Genomic DNA, 19,212 nt, shown 5'->3' on the forward strand with positions numbered 1-19,212 from the left:
GGTACGATTATAACCTTCGTTTTACAGGTAAGGAAAATGAGGCACAGAGTGGTTAAGTCACTTTCCCAAGGTCATGCAGTGAGTGGCAGAGCTGGGGTTTGGGCCCAGGAAATCTGCCTCAAGTAACTGTTTTGCCTCGATAAATAATAATAATAATGACAGCTACCATTTGACGACCCCTTCCTATGTGCCTAGTGCTTTAATTCCTCAGAGCAATGCTATGATTTAGGCGTTGATGTTGTCCGAATTTCTCATTTCATAGATGAGTAAATCCCGGCTTAGCAGGGCGCCTGGAATGAGGTGACTGCAGAGGCTCGCAGACGTTAGGTCTGCCTAAACCGAAGCTTCCACCCTCCTCTGCCTCTGTGACTTTGGAACTTTCGGAGACTCAGTTTCCCTGTCTTAAGCCCTCTGCTCCTCTTGCTTCCCCGCTCCAGCAAGTGAGAGTGGACTGGGTTGCCGTGCCTGGCGGGTGCGGGTCGCCGGGCAACTCCGGAGTCTCCCCTTCCCCATCGGCCCGCAGCAGAAGTCCCAGCTCCCGGCGTTTTCTGTCTCTCGGAGAGTTGGGGCGGAGGGAGTGGCGGGAAGGTGCCGGGTGGGCAAGGTCGGAGCTGCGTCACCGTCACCGAGAGGCCTGCAAGGCCAGGGAGAGAAGGCCCCGCTGTGATTTGGGGAAGGGCCGGGGGGCCCATAAATCACGTGCTCGGGGCTGTTGTGAAGAAGCGGACTGTCCTCTGGGAACATAGAAGCGCCCCCGACTTGAGTAGGGGCGGGGAGGGAGAGCCGAGGAGGCAGGTTCTGGGCCAAGGGGATGGGGGTGGGGGGAGGTAGGGAGCACGCGGACAAAGGAGGCGGCCGGCGGCCCAGCTGTTTTGAAAAATGCTTCCTGTTTCTTTAAAGGCGCTCGCGGCTCGGGCGGCCGGGGCTGGGGAGGCGGTGGCGGCGGGAGCTGCCTCCTCTCCGGGCGGCGGCGCTGACTGATCTCGCGAACTGGGCTTCTGTGTAAACTGAGGCTAAACAAACACAGATGGAGCGCAGCGGGCGTTCTCCAGAAATGCTGGCAAGGCGGCAGCGACTTCAGATGACACTCTGAGCGCTCCGGGAACGGACAGCCCGGCGGCTTCGCGAAGCCGGCGGCGCAGCTGCCCCGGGCGAGGGGGAGAAAGGGAGAGGAGAGGGAGGGGAGGGCGGGCGAAGGGGGAGAGCCAGAGACTCCTCGGCGCTGAGCGCGGCGGCGGCCCGGGCAGCCCCACGCTCCTGCCTCGCGCGCCGCCCGCGCCATGAAGCACATCCCGGTCCTCGAGGACGGGCCGTGGAAGACCGTGTGCGTGAAGGAGCTGAACGGCCTCAAAAAGCTCAAGCGAAAAGGCAAGGAGCCGGCGCGGCGCGCGAACGGCTATAAAACTTTCCGATTGGACTTGGAAGCGCCCGAGCCCCGCGCAGTCGCCACCAACGGGCTGCGGGACAGGACCCATCGGCTGCAGCCGGTCCCGGTCCCGGTGCCGGTGCCAGCCCCAGTAGCCCCGGCCGTTCCCCCAAGAGGGGGCGCGGACACGGCCCGGGAGCGCGGGGGCTCCCGGGTGCCCCAGGTCTCCGACGCGCGGAAACGCGGCTTCGCCCTGGGCGCAGTGGGGCCAGGACTCCCCACGCCGCCGCCGCCGCCGCCGCCGCCGCCGCCACCACCGCCGCCGCCGCCGCCGCCTCCTGCGCCCCAGAGCCAGGCTCCTGGGGGCCCAGAGGCACAGCCTTTCCGGGAGCCGGGTCTGCGTCCTCGCATCTTGCTGTGCGCACCGCCCGCGCGCCCCGCGCCGTCAGCGCCCCCAGCGCCGCAAGCTCCCCCGGAGTCCACTGTGCGCCCAGCGCCCCCAACGCGCCCGGGGGAAAGTTCCTACTCGTCAATTTCACACGTAATTTACAATAACCACCCGGATTCCTCCGCGTCGCCTAGGAAACGACCCGGAGAAGCGACTGCCGCCTCCTCCGAGATCAAAGCCCTGCAGCAGACCCGGAGGCTCCTGGCTAACGCCAGGGAGCGGACGAGGGTGCACACCATCAGCGCAGCCTTCGAGGCGCTCAGGAAGCAGGTACCCGCTCCCCGCCGCACGCCCTCACTGCACCCGGGGACGACTGAGGGAATGGGTGGGCGAGTGGCCCAGGCGGGATAGAGGTGTGTTTAAAGGGCAGGCTGCCCCACCCGGTCCGACAGTGGTGCCCAGACAGGTGTGGACAGTCCTGGGGCAGTGACTTTGCCACAGCGTTGGTATGGATCATAGTTTTCAAAGTGGCTATAAAAGTTGGGTATCTCTGGCCCGAGCACCCCCCTACCCTCAACCCCCGCCTCGGGTAACGCTGTCTGCGCGTCTGACTTCAGCCTCTATAGTTCACTTTTATGGCAGCGAGTATTTGCCTGTCGGAGTCCCCTGGGCGCGGTGCGGAGTGGAGAGGGGACATGTGGGCATCTGTCTTGGTCAGGGCAGGAAGAGGGGGAGCCTTCTCCAGGCATTTGGCATGGTCAGGGGCTTGGCCCCCCGTTGGTGGTGGCAAGGCCCGGAATGCTGCGGTGGGACAGTCCGGGGGCGCTTGTCAGCCCCTTTTCAGGACCCAGCAGTGATGCCCCGAACACTCAGGTTGCCTGCGGGCTGTGCACTCCTTGCCCTGGCATCCTCAAGAACCCGCACTACAAGCCTGTGCCCTCTCCCCAGGGGTGGGCTCAGGAATGGGCTGGTGGGAGTCTTTCTAGGAGATCCCTTCCTTTCACCCGTGGTGAAGCAGGCAGCTCTGCTGAGGGGACTGCCTAGTTGGGGGATTCCCTCTGGGGCATCTTCAGAGCCTAGTTCTGGGGTGAGTTGGGGACTTTTTAGGTTGGAGCTGGTGCGGGCTGCCCTCACCAGACAGTGCCCCTGCGCGGGTAGTGGAAGAATACTTAACCCAAGAATTACCTGTGATGGGGAGGGACAGTTGCTTGGGCTTCTAGGCTTCTTATTTTCTTAGCGAGAAGGAGCTGTAGGAAGGAGGTGGTGAGTTCTCTCCCACCCCTACACAGGGCGTGGGGAAGGGTTAGGGTAGATGTGGCTGGTTTGAAGGGTGTTTTTTTTTTTTTTTTTTCCTTTTTCTTTGCATGCTCTGCAGCTGACTTGCTGTGTGACTCCAGGAATGTTGCTCAACTTCTCTGGTCTTTAGCCAGCAACAAAACATTTCAGAAACCATGATCTTCTTTTTGGATCCTCCTGGGGGTTGGGGTGGGGTGGGGCAGTAGTGCCTGTGTCCATCCATGGAAAGGAAATTGAATCCCTGGAGGAAAGAGGCCATATGACTTTTGAGCCAAAGTGTCTTGCTTGGGCTTGGGGAAAGTGGTGAGTGAGATTGGGTGGGGGTGGGGGACGAGTGGCTGTCACAGACCAGGCTGGGCCTCTGCCCTCAGCCATACCAGCTGGAACCCTGGGCAGTGGGCCCAGTGGAGCAGTCAGTCCCACCCTGAGCCAGCAGCTCTGTGTCTGCATCGCTGGGTAGAGGTGGCGGTGTGTGGGGGATCCTGCAACCCACTCCCCAGGACAGAAGGATTACAGAAGGGCAGAGAGATACCTGTCCACCTGCCCACCTTGCCACTAGGGAAGCCTCTCCTAGACTGGGGAGGCACGTGCCCAGAGCCTCATAGCTGTTGAGTAGCAGGTCAGGGCTGGCACCTAGGGGCTTTGACTGCAGGTTCTGGGCCCTTCTGCCCCTCTATTGCCCCTCTGTATGCTGAGAGAATACTCATCTGAGTGCTCTGTTACATCTTATGTGCCCGCTGGCTTTTACTTCGTTCAACAATCAATTCCATCTCATTTGATCTAAACAACATCCCTGTCAAAATTGGATTAACTCATTTTATAGTATGGAACACTGAGGCCCAGAGATGGAAAGAGACTTGTCCAAGATCACTTAGTGGGTTAGGGAAGATGACAGCAGTTTCTGGAATGCCCTCCTGGCCAAATGCCTCCCACAGTGCCATCTTTATCAGCATCACGTATCACCCCCCAACCCCCAGCCTGTGATGTTTGTTAACAATCAAGGCAGGGTGCACACTTGGCAGACCCTTTGAGATGAGATTGTTCATCCTGGTCTCCTTTTACTTCCCCCATTACCGTGGGATGTTCTCTATAAAAAGGGCAAGTTCAGTGTATCTAAGCAGAAGGCACACCCATGCCCTCTCAGGGAGAGAGTGTGTATGCAATGCAAACACACAGGCAGGTACACACTCACATGCTCCTTACACGTGCTCAAGAGCACACACAAATGCACGGTCACAGAAGTGCCTGTTCCTGTTTGTTTCCTCCTTGCCCCAGCCATTCTGCCCCTTCCCTAGAAAGGCTGCCAGGCCATAATGGCACCTGCCTGTTAGCTGGGAAGGAAAGAAATACAGCCAGGATGTTTCTGGTCATAGAGCCAGGGGCCAAGGCCGCACCCACCATGTCCCCCTCACCACCATGGCACCTATTTGATAGAGGAAGACCTGTGTTCTGGAGGAGCCCCTTCCTCCTCTGGGCCTCAGTCTTCTGGGTAAAATGTATTCCTCACCCCCTCGCCCAATCCAGACAAGCTGCAGCTCTGGAGCTAGGCTTGGGCCTGACTGAAATGGGTTCTTGGAAATGGGAAAGGCAGATCAGCTCTGTCTGAAATGGGGCCTTGGCCAGTGTGGCACCAAGATGGGTTCTGGGATTGTGGCTCTGGCCTGGGGCTTCATTCTCCTGAGTAGCTTCCTGGTACCATGAAAGAAGCACTGACCTGGGAAACTGGAGGCCAGGCATTGAGTTGTCCTCCCCTGCATGCCTTCTGTGTGGCTGTGGACAAGTCACTGACCCTTTCTGGGCCTCAGTTGCTGAAGTCGTAAAATGGTAATATTGCTGACCTCATCCACAGTGTTGAGAAAAGCAAGAGCAAGTGAGGAAAGGAAGGAGGCCTATAAGAGCAGTGAACATTTCCTTCCTTCCTTCCTTCCTTCCTTCCTTCCTTCCTTCCTTCCTTCCTTCCTTCCTTCCTTCCTTCCTTCCTTCCCTCCCTCCCTCCCTCCCTCCCTCCCTCCCTCCCTCCCTCCCTTCCTTGTTTCTCTCTTTCTCTCTTTCTTTCTTGACAGAGTCTCTCTCTGTTGCCCAGGCTGGTTCACGTGATTCTTCCGCCTCAGCCTCCCGAGTAGCTGGGATTACAGGCGCACACCACCATACCTGGGTAATTTTTTGTATTTTAGTAGGGATGGGGTTTCACCATGTTGCCCAGGCTGGCCTCGAACTCCTGAGCTCAGGTGGTCCACCCACCTCGGTCTCCCAAAGTGCTAGGATTACAGGCACGAGCCATTGTGCACAGCCAGAGCAGTGAACATTTCTTAAGCATCTCCAAGGTCCTCAGGGCTGGGCAAGGCTCTTGACAGATGAAGCAATAAGAATTCTTTAATTATTTTAATAACTGTCACAGAAACTAGCATTTAGCTCATTCTTACTTTGTACCAGGCGTAGTGCTAAGCTTGTTATGTGTATTAGTTCATTTAATGAAATAGATACTGTTATCGCACCTCCTGCTCTGTTTCTCAGATGGTGACTGAGTTTCAGAGAGCTTATGTAAGTTGTCCCGGTCTGTTGCCACTGCACGTGGCCTTGTGGGTTTTGTGCTACACGCTACCTTGGCACACCGTTTGCCAGACTCCAGGGTGGCAGTGCTTCGTGGCCATGTACGGTGGCAGCCTGCGTAGTTGTGGGCCACTGTTACTGTGGAGTTTGGTTGGACTCCCAGGGCCCCGACTCCTAACAGCTCTGCTCCTCAGCCTGTCTAATGTCCTGGAGCCATCTACCCTCAGCATGAGGAAGCCAGACAGGCTCCTACTGTGTCATAATCCACAGTCCTCTCAACCAGGAAGGGAGCAGGGAGGGTGGCTGCAGGGCTGCAGGTGGGGAGGTGCAGGTGAGAGAGAGAGAAGCCCTCTGGTCTGGTCTAGGCTGGGTGGTGTGGGGCAGATGGTCAGGCCATAGCACATGCCACCAGCACAGCTGCACCAGAGCCCTCCCCACCGCCTCATGGAAGGCCATGTGTGCACAGCTGGCCTGGCCCGGGAGTGGGGCTGCTCCTTGCCAGGTGGGAGGGGTGAAAGGGAAAGGCCGGCCTTGTGGGGTGGTGAGGGAAGGGGCCAGAGTGGCAGGACCTTCGGTCTTACAAGCTGTGCCCACCCTTGGGGCATGTGGTGTGCGTGTGGATTTCCTCTCTCCCCTCAAAGCCCCTCAGTGTTGATGGAAGATGGCAGCAATGGAAGGCAGTGCGGGGCCCCGGTTTCTGCCGTGGTCCTCTCCACGGAGGACATGCCAAGCAACTGGGACCCAGGCTACCTCCGCTGCTTTCCCTGGAGCCTCCCAGGGGGTCCTTATCGAGTGAAGTCAGGGTTGCCCTGGAGGGAGCGTGGGAATGGTGCTCTCAGCACCTCCCTCACTCTGAAACCCCACAGGGTGCAAGGAGGGCATGGGGAGTGCAAAGCACCTGTGCACCATCCCCTTGGGCAACGAGGGACAGGCCTGCTTGCACTGGGGGCTCCATGCAGGTAGGTAAGGGTGACAGAGGCCTTCCTCCTGTTCCTTCATGTCCGCAGTCACCAGGGTGGCTGCTGTGGAGCCTCACTGCACTGAGTGAGGCCTTACCTGAGCCTGCTGTGGGGTGTCCGTTGTGCTGTCTTCCCATTTTACAGATGAAGACACTTACAGAGAGGTGACGCAGATTGCTCAAGCCCACAGAGTGACCAGGATCTGTACTCAGGCCTGTCTGGCCCTGGGGCCATAGCTCCTAATGACCAAGACCCAGGTTCTCAGGGTCCAGCCTGGTGGCAGTGCAGGTGGTTGGGATTTGAAAGGACCTATTTAGATAGACTTTGGGAAGGACATTGAACAGCTCTGGGTAGAGTGGCTTCACGTCGGGAATCCAGCACTCACTGACACGAGACGATCAGATGATAATTTCACTGGAATCTGGTGCTCTTCTGTGTGTAGTGGATGTGGTGCTGTTGGAGCTCTATGGGCTCAGGAGTCTTGGTGGGCTTCCAGGAGGGCGTCTTGGGCTGGGTCTGAAGGGTGGGCAGGAGTTGGCACAGAAGCAAGAGCATGGAGGGCTTTGAGGCCTTTCCTGCATTCTCTGGTGGGTTCTCGGCGTTGCTTCTTTAGGAACTTTTCCCTCATTTGCCCCTGCGATCTCATTCTGAGGTAGCAGGTGTTCTAATGCCCATTTTACTGGTGAGGAAACTGAGGTCCTGTAAGCTTATGGATCTGCCTAAGGTCACCTGACTGGCCAGTAGTAGAGTCAGGCCCTCGGGCTCCCAGGCCAGTGCTCTTCATGTTTTTTCATGCTTGCTGGAACCGGGTCCGGCTTAGGGTGGGTGGGGTGGAATGTTTTGGGGGCATATGGGACCTTGCGAAAATGCGAAAGTCTGTTCCACCAAAGTTTAAAAATCCTTGTGGGATGAGCACAAGGCAGATCTTTTTACTTTCCTGGCAGCTGGGCAGTCTGTCGGGAGTGGGAGCCAGGTAATTCTGCCTCCTCCCTTGGCCCGTGTCCTCTGAGCAGGGTGAGCCGACAACTGCTGTGGGGGACTCTGTAGGCGGTGGGGGTGGGTGGGCTCTGGGCCTTGCTGTGGATACTCCAAGAGGGATCTCATGGCATCATCAGCCCAGAACTCTCCATCCCTAGCTCAGGAGGGTGGGCTGCCTACCTCCCCATCTTAAGCTATAGACACTTATTCAGATCCCCAAGCAGTTCCTGCTGGCTAACTGGAAAGAGCCCAGCTAAGCCACAAGTTCAAAACCCAGCTCATCACTCACCAGCTGAGAGATCCAGGAAATTCCTACATGCCTGAGAATCACACGCTTTTCTGTAAAGTGGAAGTGGCCATTGCTACCTCATTGTGCTGCTTAAAAGATGAATACAGACATTGTATTTGAAACATCCACCCTCTGCCTGGCCTTAGTAGACCGTAATAACAGCAAAGTGGCCTGGGCCCAACAGTCACGGAGAATCTGTGCTGCTCAGACTCCAGTGGAAGCTGCTTGATATAGTCCTCGAAGCTCTGTGGGCTGCCCAGGCATTGCTACCCCGACTTTCCAGATGAGGAAACGGAGACTCTGAGGCGTGAAGGCACTTCCCACAGCTACACCGCTTGTAAGTGCCTGGAATTCAGACCAGCTCTTTCCACCATACTTCAACGTCCTAGAACCAGAACAGGTGCTAAATTCTCACTTTGCAGTGGCAGCCCAGTCTGGGGTGCCTCTGAGCTGGGCTGTTGGGGGCTGAGGGGCTGCATCCTGGAGCATGGGCACCAGGAGGATCTGGAATTGGCCGGGTGGTGAGGAGCTGCCCCTAGGGGTTGGGGAGGAGGAGAGGTGAGCAACCTGAAAGAGGTCTTTGGTGTCCCGTATACGGCTACCTCTGGTGTGGTGGTGGGAGCCGGGAGAGCCTAGTGGCTGTGTGCCTGGTGTCAGTCAGACGAGTTTCTGACTCCAACCAGATCTTAGCTGAGTGATCTGGGGCCCAATGTGTCATCTCTCTGTTTTTGTGTGTACAGATGGTGGGGAAGGTTTTAAATGGGCTAATACTACCTGTAAATAGCTTCCACAGTGTCAGATATACAAGAGCTCAATGGATGGGTTTCTTCTTGTTAGATCTAGAGCTTGACAGAGACAATAGGGCAAAGTGACATATCTAGGACAGAACTGTCCCAGAACCTGGCATGCGGACCTCTAGATTGGCCTTGGCCTCAGCTGTCACTTTGGGGTACTACAGTGACCCTGGATCACAGGGTACAGATCCCTTCCAAAATCCCTGCTCCCTCCTGGAAGGCCAGCTGTTACAGGCCAAGGGCTCAAAGAGCTGGGTCTTTAAGGGAAACTCCCAGCGTGGCGTCTGTGTGAAAACAGTGCTGAGGGCTGTGTCACAGAGCTGCACCCAGTCCCCAGAGCCTCCCTCAGGCTGCCACACCCTCCCTGGGGTGAAGAGGAGGCAGAAGTGCTGGCTGGCCCCTGAGACCCCTTTCCCCAGGACTACCAGACCTTGTTTATTTGTTCAGGCTGATAAAGCAGAATTCCCTGGACTCTGGCTGGGAACGAGCAAAGTGCATTGTTCTGCCAGCATTTCTGGGATGGGTTTGGAGCTGCAGCCAGGCCTGGGAGTGGGAGATGGGGTGAGGGGTGGAAATGCATGGGAATTGGCTCTCTCTGTTGCCTTCCTCTCCCTCTCTGGGTTTCCTAGTCTCAGCACCCCCAGAGGGTGGAGGGTGGGGCAGGCACGTGTCCTGGCTCCAGACCTCCTGCTTCTCACCCCCTCCGGAGCCCCTCTTTGAGGACCTTCTGCAAAACCAACCATAACACTTTCACAGACCTCTATCAGGCCTTACTCCATGCAATGCACACATCTCATCTCATTTAATCCTCACCACCTTGTGAGGTCAGTCCTGTTCCCGATATGACAGGGAAACCGAGGCTTAGAAAGATTCTGTCCCTTGCCCAGAGTGTTACAGCTAGACAAAGCTAGAGCCAGGAGTTGAACCCATGTGACAAAAAGATACACTTAGCTTTATGCCAGATAGCTTCATCTTCATCATCAGAGAGAGGAAAGGTGTTTGAGCCCAGTGCAAAATATTCTAGAGTGAAGATCCAGAGGGAGAGGTCATTGATTTGTTCACTCATTGCCTCAATCAACAAACCCCTTTGAGGGCCTGTTACGGGCAGGACCTGTGGTAGCCTCTGCAGACATAGGCCTTCCCCCCACAGTTCATAGGGAGACTGAGCACTCAAGAGCCACAGTGTGGGCAGTTAAGGACAGATGGGGTGCTATTAGGGCACTATTGAGGGCAAACTGTCCCTCCTGGTGTAGGGTAGGGGAGGTCAGGGAAAGCTCTTGGACACAGTGAGGTTTAAAGTGAGATCAAAATGGGTGATGTGTTTAGGGTCCCCAGTCTGGGGTGACTGTCTTGTTCATGCTTTTTCTCCATGCTCTGGAATAGGGATTTCCATCTTTGGCACTATTGACATTTGGGGGCAGGTAGTTCTCTGTTGTGGGGGCACTGTAGGATCCTATGCACTGTAGGATGTTTAGCAACGTCCCCACCTCCGTCCCTGCAATGCCCCCACTCCCCTGTCCTTAGGGGACAAAATCATCCCTGGTTGAGAATCACTGGCCTGAAAGAATGCCTGGCATATGGTGGGCGCTCACTAAATACTTGTGTAGATGCATCGTGCCATCCCACCCCCTGTGGGATACGGGTTCATCAATGATATGGATGACACGTGTAGATCCTGAAGAGCCATAGCGAGGAGAAAACCAGGAGCCATAGTTGCTGGGTTTTTAGCCCTTTAGGTGAACAGTGCATTATAGGAACAGTGGGGTCTATTAGTTAGCATCTATCAGGTTGATTTTGTGGAGCTATTTCCAGGTTCCAAGACAGAACTCTGTTCAAGTGTACCGCAGTCTTTGGAGCTTTTTGCTCACGCAGCACGAATATTGGTGGAGAGAGGTATTAAAAAATCAAAGGCTCCATCTTTCACCCCATACAAATCCCTGTGCAATTAGTGAGGAGCTAGTTGGTGACGAATCATTGACAAACGTGTCAAGTTTGTTCAGTGCTGTGTGTATTATGCCGCTGTTGTCTGCCCAGCAGCACCCCAAGTCCTGAGGGCACAGAGTAAAAGATTTTTAAAAAATGAAAACCAGCCATGTTTGTGTCTTTCCAGCTGAGCACTGACACTTTCCTTCCTGTATGTCCCCAGAGTCCCAGGTGTGACATTATAACCTCACTCAAGCATAAGTTCTCTGAAGTAGGAATCAAGTTATTCACTGTTGTACTCCCCAAGTACCCAGCAAAACAGGTGGTGCTGAATGAATGAATGGAACATCAGAGCTGAAAAAACAAAATGCCTGTTCTCTCAGAGAGATTCCTGCTCAGGAGGGTGGAGGACAGAGCTCCGTGGTGGTTGTGGAAATTCACTGAGCTTCGATTCATACTGACTGGCTGGCAGGCATGAGCCGAACCTGTTTCTTCCCCTGCAAAATGGGAATGTGGGTACCTCTCAGAGCAGATGAGCCGACGTGTGTGTGTATGTGTGTGTGTAAACAGCAGGTGCATAGAGCAGATCACAAGACCAAGGTGAAGGGCCCAGATATACCGTAGACAGGCCGCCTCCGATGCCTGCCAGGCTGGGCACCGCACCCCTGCAGCCCCTCCTGACACTTTCTCGCCTCAGGTGCCGTGCTACTCGTATGGGCAGAAGCTGTCCAAACTGGCCATCCTGAGGATCGCCTGTAACTACATCCTGTCCCTGGCGCGGCTGGCTGACCTCGACTACAGTGCCGACCACAGCAACCTCAGCTTCTCCGAGTGTGTGCAGCGCTGCACCCGCACCCTGCAGGCCGAGGGACGTGCCAAGAAGCGCAAGGTATGCACCAGCCGGGTGGGCGGTAGCTTCTGGGGAGCATAGGGGAGGCAGGGACAGGAACTTGGGGGTGCCCTGCATATGCCCAGAATTCTGAAGGGGCCAGAGAGATCAGCTCTTGGAGGTTTGCTGGGAGTTGCCTCAGCTTCAGGACTCCTCAAATGCCTGGGATTATAGGTGTGTCTCTCCTCCTGGTAACTGGCTGCTGGGTGGCCTTGAACAGTCACCCAGGGGAGAGGACTCTTTATCTGCAAAGCCCCTTCCTGGCCTTAGGTGCTCTGGTGCTGAATTCCTTGGGTGGCCCCCGATAAATGTCATACCAGGACAAGATTCCCCTGAGCAGGGTGACAGCCCAGGAGAGCCCTTTGGCAGGTTTTGGGAGGGTGACTTGGCCTGTGGGTTATCTGAGGCTATGCATTAAGGAGAGTGATAGTCATTCATTCATTCATTCTAGAGAGACTGATGAAGCTCCAACCATGTTCCGAGCACACTGGGCAGGGGTATAAAGATGACAAACATATGATCCTGGTCCCCATGCAGCTCGCAAGAGGGTCAGGAAGACCCTCCTGTAAGTAGATGAGGGCAGGAGCCCTGTGCTAGGGGCAGTGGAAGCCCAGGTAGAAGAGAGACAGATTTCACCCTCCTGCCCACGGGAGTTTGAAAGGGCATCTTAGTGTCAGTGATGTTTCAGCTGGGACCAGCAGGACGACCAGGTCACCAGGCAGATGAAGAAGGGAACAGCATCTGAGGCGGAGGGAACAGCTTGAACGAAGCCTGGTGTGGCTGGGGAAATGCGTGCAGGAGGAAAGGTGTTGGGCGCAGCTACAGGGCCCCAGATGGCCAAAGCTCCGGGCATTCCCAGTCAGGGGTCAGTGCTGAGCAAGGCTTAGTGCAGCCCTCTGGATCTCTGTTCCCACGTGGCTTCCGGGGAGAGCAACAGAGAGTGAGACCCAGTCTACGTCTGTGAGGCAAGATGCCTGTCCCCGCCTAGGGCAGGGGGCAGACCCTGTCATTCTCCATCCATCCTTTGCGCTGCCTTCTTCCTTCCTAGCCTGCCCCTCCCCCATCCCTGACATTCCTCTCCAGACCCCTTTCCAGCAGGCCCCTCTGTGGGTTCTCCGGGTTTCCCAGAGGTCCCCCACGGACTCCAGGCTCATGCCAGGGAGGGCATCTCCTCAGGGCTCCCTGCTGCCGCTGCCACGGTAACTGCACGTTGCATTCCTGGGAGTGCTTTAACGTGGACCAATTAGACAAAATCCTCATCAAGTGGGCAAGAGAGGAAGCGCCACTGGCGGCTCTGGGCAGCTTTCCTCTGGAAAGTGACACTGGTAAATTAGGGCGTGATTGATGGCTCCCGCGGCGCTCAGTGACAAAGGAGGTTTGTAAACTCTTGGTGAACTTCCCCTGGCATTCAGGCGGTCTGGAGGTGTAGATGGGCAGAGTGGGCAGGCGCCCCGTCTCCATCTCAGCCCCTCACTGTCCTACCCCCATGCCCTCCTCTTCACCCAGGGAAGGCAGAAGTACAGCATGGAGGTCCCACCTTCCCTTTGATTGCAGCAGGGTCTTGGGCTGGTAGGAGGCTGGATGCCTGGCTGGTGAGGAAAGAGGGACAAGTTGGGTGGAGAGGCCCGACAGAGCCAAGCTTTTGGCTTCCCCTGAAATCACCTCAAATCTAACATATCTTAGACACCGTGTGGGCCTAGTCCAACCTCCCCATTGTGGAGAGTCTGGGACTTCACCTGAGGCTACAGATTGTGGTTAAGAGCATCACACAGCCCTGAGTTCAAGGCCCTGCTTACCAACCACCAGCTGTGTCGTCGTGCACCCATTGCTTAGCCTCCCCCACCTCAGTTTTCTTGTTGATAAGTGGGGACTGTGGAAATACTCACTCATGGGCCACTGTGAAGATGAAAGGAGTCACTGCAGGAGAGCGCAGTGTCCGCATGGTCGCCATCCTCAGGGTAATGAGCCCCTAAAATGCTCGAGCTCTGAACTTGAGGCTCGTCCTATGGGTCTTACTTATGTGGTGAAATTGCTCTGGAGGGGGATTTTGGGGGTCGAGATGGAAGTTCCACGGTAGGAACCGTCTGTTTCCTCTGCACCCTCCCTCCCCCACACCCAGCCAGGGCCTGAGGGCACTTCCTGCCTCCTGCCCTCTGTCTTTCCCAGCTGGGTGAGGAGGTCACCCAGCTGGGACTCTGGGAGGTGGGGTCTGTATGTCTTTGCCCTAATGACCTTCATGGTCTCACAGACTCACATCGTATGTGTGGTGACACATTTCTCATATGAAACCACTCAGGAAGCCCTGGCTGGCCCTGCGTCTCCCCGTGGGGGCCGGTGTTCATAATTCCAGCCCTTCCCACACCAGCCCCTTCCATAGTTTTATCTGGACAACCAGGATTTGACCCGGCAGCCTTTACAAATATGGGTATCTCAAGTAGCCAGATTCCTTCCCAGCTCGGGACCCCTGGAGTCGCTGGAACCCTCGAGCTCCCAGGCGGCCCTTTCAGGCAGATCCCTGTGTCCCACCTCTGGGCATCTATGCTTTTGCTGCCATAATTGCTAGCTGTCACCCTCCCTGTCTGTCTACCTGTGTTTCTCTCTCAGTCTGGCTCACACTGTCCCCTCTTTATCCGCTCTCTTGGTGGGGATGTGTGGCCCCACACTGAAGCCCAGCATAGCTGGCCTTAGCTGGTCCCCTTGGCAGATGTCCTGCCCCAGAAGTGGACTCATGGGCCCTGAGACTGAGCGGCCTGGAGCCCCAGGGGAGGGTACTTCCCTGCCTCCTGGGGCTGCTTGTCCTTCCCTTTTTTGGGGGGGCTTGAGATGGCCTGAATGAGGAGCACATCTTTAGATATGTCCTGGCTTTTGAATTGCAATTGGAACCTCACCAGTTTTATTTTCTTCCTTTTGTGACCTCCCAGCCTGGGCCTCTGAGGCCACACCTCCATTTACAGAGATTCTGTTTGGGGAACAAACCCCCAGGACAATCGAACCAACATTCTTTCCTCATGTCTGGGACTATTTCTATGAAAAGACTTGCAAAGGTCTAACAGTAGATTGCACCTGGTTATGAGTTTTTGGGAAGAGGTGACTGAGAGTACGCACTGCTCACGGCGCTCAGTCCTGCCACACCACAGCCTAGGAGCCAGGCAGGGGCCGGGGGAAGCCCAGGAACTTACAGCACGTGCAGTGAGGAAGAGCCCCTCTTCCCCACCCTTCACCCTCTTCAGCAGGTATCCACCCCCTGCCCCCAACAGGACATGTGACTACTGTAGGGGTTCACCGAGCAAGAGATGGGAATCTCAAAGTGTTCCTTGGTATTCTGCCCTCCCCTTCCCTCCCTTCCCCTTCCCTCCTCTCCCCTCCCCTGCCCTTCCCTCACTTCCCCCCTCCTTCCCTCCTTCCCTCCTTCCTTCCTTCCCTCCCTCTTTCCTTCCTTCCCTCCCTCCCTGCCTCCCTCCCTGCCTGCCTGCCTCCCTCCCTCCTTCCTTCCTTCCTTCCTTCCTTCCTTCCTTCCTTCCTTCCTTCCTTCCTTCCATNTCCTTCCTTCCTTCCTTCCTTCCTTCCTTCCTTCCTTCCTTCCTTCCTTCCTTCCTTCCATGAACAGCTATTGAGTGCCCTCTATGTACCAGACACAGTGCAGATACAAAATAATTTACCACATAGTCCCCACCATTGTGCAGCGACTGAACACTTCTTGGTCTAGAGGATTTGGAAGCCAGGAGTGGTTAGAGTGAGAAAAAGGAAAAGCAAACCAAAGAATTTCTGCTTCTAACACAAATCTCTAGCCATCAGGGGCCATCAGGAAGCTGTGGACTGTGGAGGGGACCCAGGAGGGCTGGGGAGATTGCCCGGAGTCCTGCAGGGGCACAGGAGGGTGGGAGAGGGGTGAGAACTCGAGCCTTGCATCCAGACCTGCTTTGCCCTGTCTGGTCCAGGAGGTGGGTTCATGGGTTGGAGTCTACACCACACGGGGTCTGGATTAGCACACAGTCCCTAGGCCACCACCCTGGGGCTTGCCTCTTGGCATCACCTTAAAGATGGCCCTGGGACAGAAGCGTGGGCCCAGTTTGAGCCTGAATGATATCACAAATGTGTAGTTTCTCTGTGGGGCCCCTCCACCTGACTTCAGGCCACTGTCCCTCTCACGGCCACTCAGGGCTGCTGGAGTCCCTTGCTGTTCCTCTCTGGAAAATGAGATGACCACCTCAGGCCTACTTGCTTCCCAGCCCTTCCTACCCCAGTGAGCCATGCTTGCCACCCCATGTGTCTATGGTTGTGGAAGTCTGCCTGGTAAAGAAATTCCTGACAAGGTGCATGGTGGCCCATAGCTTCACAGTCACCCTCCTGGCAACTCTTGCATGTTAACTGGGGTTTAAAGCCTTAGGGTACAGGACTGCTGATGGGCCTGTCAGGCAGGGCTGCAGGAGGCTGGGAGCAAAAAATTTTGGGACCAAAGGCTGTAAGGCCGCAGACAGATGCCTGCTGTAGCAGCTGCGATAGTGGTGGTCATTGCTGATGTGATTGGTGGCCATTTGAACTGTCCCATGCAGGGACTGCTTCCTCAGAGCTCATGTGTCCAAAAGAGGCTGGGCGGCCCTCCTTCAAGATGCCCACTTGGGAGGTTGAGCTCAGTGTCCTCTGAGGTCCCTCGCACCCCAAGGAGCTGTGCTGTGGGTCCAGGTCAGCATTAAGAATGAGATTTAAAGCGCACTCGGCTTCCCCGCCAAGCCCAGGTGCATCCTTCCGCCCATCTCAGCCTTTCTCAGCAGCGGGTGGGGAACCTGCATTCCTTGGCCAGTGAATCCTCCCCTTCTGGGCCTCACAGATCATGACTTTGAGGATTTGGAGCCCCATTTGGAAGCCCCAGTAGTGCAGAGGCCCATGTCAGAGGCCGCCCAGCAGAGAGACGGGCGGGAGGCGTGTAAGGACTCTGGGGAGTTCAGTTCTGACTCTGGCTGCAGCCGGAGATAATGCACGTTAAGCACCTGGCTCTGGGCCACGTTTCCGCAGCTCCTGTTTTTAAAGCAGCAACTCCTGGGAACTTCTGAGGAGGAGGAGGGAAAAGAGGAAGACAAGGAGGAGGCAGAACTGTGTTTCTACACCTGGGCTGGATGGGCCACCCTAGACCTATGGAATAGGAAAGCACTGATTTTGCACAAACCAGGGTGTCGTCTTCTAATAATTTTAAGCCATCAAGTAGTATAATAATAACCACAACAACAGCTACTCAAACTGATAGCATATTTTGAGCCCTGGCAATAAACGGCCAGTAAGTTCCTGCCCTCAAGTTGCTCAAAGGCCCTGGTTTTGCGTGGGAGACAAGATGAACCAGAATGTGCTGAATTGAGGGCTGTACCAGAGGCCTGACCAGCAAATGAGATGCCCCGGGCGGTGTGCCTGCAGCTGTGTGTGCCGGTGCGGGGAAGCCTGGGTCTGCGGGGCTGAGAGGTTTGCTCCTGGCCCTGTGGGTGATCTGAAGCCAGAGGTGGCAATTAAGCCAGTGCAGCTTCGTGAGATCTGTGTCCTCCCTCTTTTTCTTGCTGCTTTCTGGGGACAGGGGACGGGTCCTAGTATGGCCTGGCTCCTCTTTGGAAGAATGTCTTGGGTGCAGACCCCTCTAGCTTCGGTGCCAGGGACAAGATGACAGGCATATTGGATTTTGTCAGGTAAGGGGGATTTGGCGTGAGCTGAGGGTGTGTAGGAGGGGCCCCCTTCTGTCTGGACAGCTGAGCCCAGGCCTCGGACAGGATCCCTGGGCGCCAGCCCCTTCTGTGGACTGTGGGAGGCGGAGTCTCCAGAGCCACACCCTGCCTGGATTCAGTCCCACCTACGGCCCTGAGGGTGCCCACCAAGGGGCACTGTCCTAGCTTTGTTCCTACTTCCCATGTACATTGTCAGCCCTGCTAAGGCCTTGTCTCTGAAAAGTGAGGAGCTGTCATAAGTGATTTCTAAGGCCCTTGCCAAGCCCACCTCAATCCTCTTTCTGCTTTAATGACTGACCCCCATGTTACTTCTCAGGGCATTTCACAGAGATTTGAAAGTCACTCCTAGAGACTACTGGGGCCCCAGGGCAGTTTGCCCTGAGACTACTGGCGACATCTGATGTTCGGAGAGTATGGATCGTGTGCCAGGCATGTGCTTGGCACTTCCCGGATATCACCTCGTGGGCTCCTCTCACCAGCCTTTGAAGTGGGGGACTGGTGTTACTCTGATGCACAGTTCATGAGTCCGGGGCTCCCTGAACCCAAGGAACTTGCCTGAGATCACGTAACCACTAAGAGAGGTGTGTGCCCCCAGCTCCTACCGCTTCCCTGTCATGCTTCTCACATGGGAGTGAGGTTGGGGGGAGGTTGGTGGCTCACATCTCCAACCCCCTCAGCCCAGTTATTAAGTTAAATACCATCTGCTTTCAAAGCCCAAGGAGGCCATCTATGCTGGGGAAAAGGGGGGTGGGTGGGAAACCACCATCAAATTCCCAACTAGCCATAAAAATGGATGCAATTTATTTTTTCTGGCATTCCAATTACATAGACGTTTGTCGCCAGCTGTTTGTTCTAACACGGAGTGTTCTCTCAGCTGCTGTTTCTCTTCTCCCATTTGACATTGTTAGGCCACAAGTCTGGCCGGGCCTGGGCTGGAGGGGTCATTGGCTGGGGAGCCTCCCAGGTGAGCTGAGCTGGCTTTCCCTGAACATGGACCGTGTCTCTGATGTTCCCGGGGTGGTCTCGAGGTGAGGCGGGGGAAAGGCTGGGGTGCTGCTTCCTACCTCTTTTCACACTTTCTGCCCCTTTCCTCCTCGTCTCTCTTTTTCCAAATTACACCCCACCCTCAACATGTGCTCCCAGGCGCCACCCTTCTCCCCAACACACTGGGAATGGATGAAAACTTGGGGTCTCTGACTTAGGGAGAAAAACCAACTGTTCCTGCTCAGAAAGTCTCTGAGACATGGGAAGTCCCCTCTGATGCCCTAACTGACAACCCTAGGGAATGCAGAGAACCCCGGAGCACCTCTGAGCCAGGTTCCTCTCTGGAAGCCCCTGTGGAGGCTCAGTGGCCCTTGGGACGCTGGAGAAGGGGTGTCTGTGTAGGGTGGGGGCTAACCCCAGAGAACGCTGTAGTTCTTTTTGGTGCTCTGTAGTGCTACCATTTTCTGGTGCTCTGTAGTTCTACCAGGAACGCACACTATGGCGGCCCTCAGCAAAACTGTGAAGTAGGCAAAGTGCAGATCTTTGGGGCCAGAGACCTGGGTTTGAGTCCTGGCACTGTGACTTCTCACTCTGTGGCCTTGGGCATGTTACTTGACCTCCCTGATCCCCAGTCTTCTCATCTGTAAAGTGAGAGCACACAAATCTGCCTTTGCCTTGCTGAAAGGATTCAACAAGACCCCATAAGAGAAAGGGCTGGTGTGTTCTCGCTGAGTGCCAGAGAGGAAATCTCATGAATTCATAGCTACAAGGTAACAACTTAACTGGAACCCCAGGAAGGAACAGCTCAGAAAAGGGCAGTGCCAGGGTGGGTGAATGACTGACCAGCCAAAAGGCAGATGGGGAAGGACCAGCCTTTCTGCGTGACAGATTCCTTCCTCTCTAGCACTTCAGCCCAAACCCCTGGTTCTGCACCCTTAGCATGGGGTGCAGCCTGCAGCCCATCCAGAAATCCTCGGATTTCAAAGTGCAGGGAGTCATACCAAGAAACGTGCATAACATGTGGTCGTACAATAATGCTAATCAGCAGTGCAGCAGATCACCACCACCAAGCACATCAACCATGTGGTGAG

General features: G+C 55.7%; 1 protein-coding gene across 2 annotated transcripts in view; it reads left to right on the forward strand.

Annotated features, from left to right (window-relative positions):
* Positions 1 to 860: 860 nt before the first annotated feature.
* Positions 861 to 19,212, forward strand: part of ATOH8 (atonal bHLH transcription factor 8) — a 34,452-nt gene continuing 16,100 nt past the window's right edge. For both annotated transcript variants that reach the window (XM_025354967.1, XM_025354966.1), the window contains exons 1-2: positions 861 to 2,084; positions 11,241 to 11,432. In XM_025354967.1, the coding sequence (XP_025210752.1) occupies positions 1,281 to 2,084; positions 11,241 to 11,432 (996 nt within the window). In that variant the 5' untranslated portion in view covers positions 861 to 1,280. The remainder of the gene's footprint in view (positions 2,085 to 11,240; positions 11,433 to 19,212) is intronic.

This window comes from Theropithecus gelada, chromosome 13, assembly GCF_003255815.1.
Source record: "Theropithecus gelada isolate Dixy chromosome 13, Tgel_1.0, whole genome shotgun sequence".
Taxonomy (NCBI): Eukaryota; Metazoa; Chordata; class Mammalia; order Primates; family Cercopithecidae; genus Theropithecus; species Theropithecus gelada.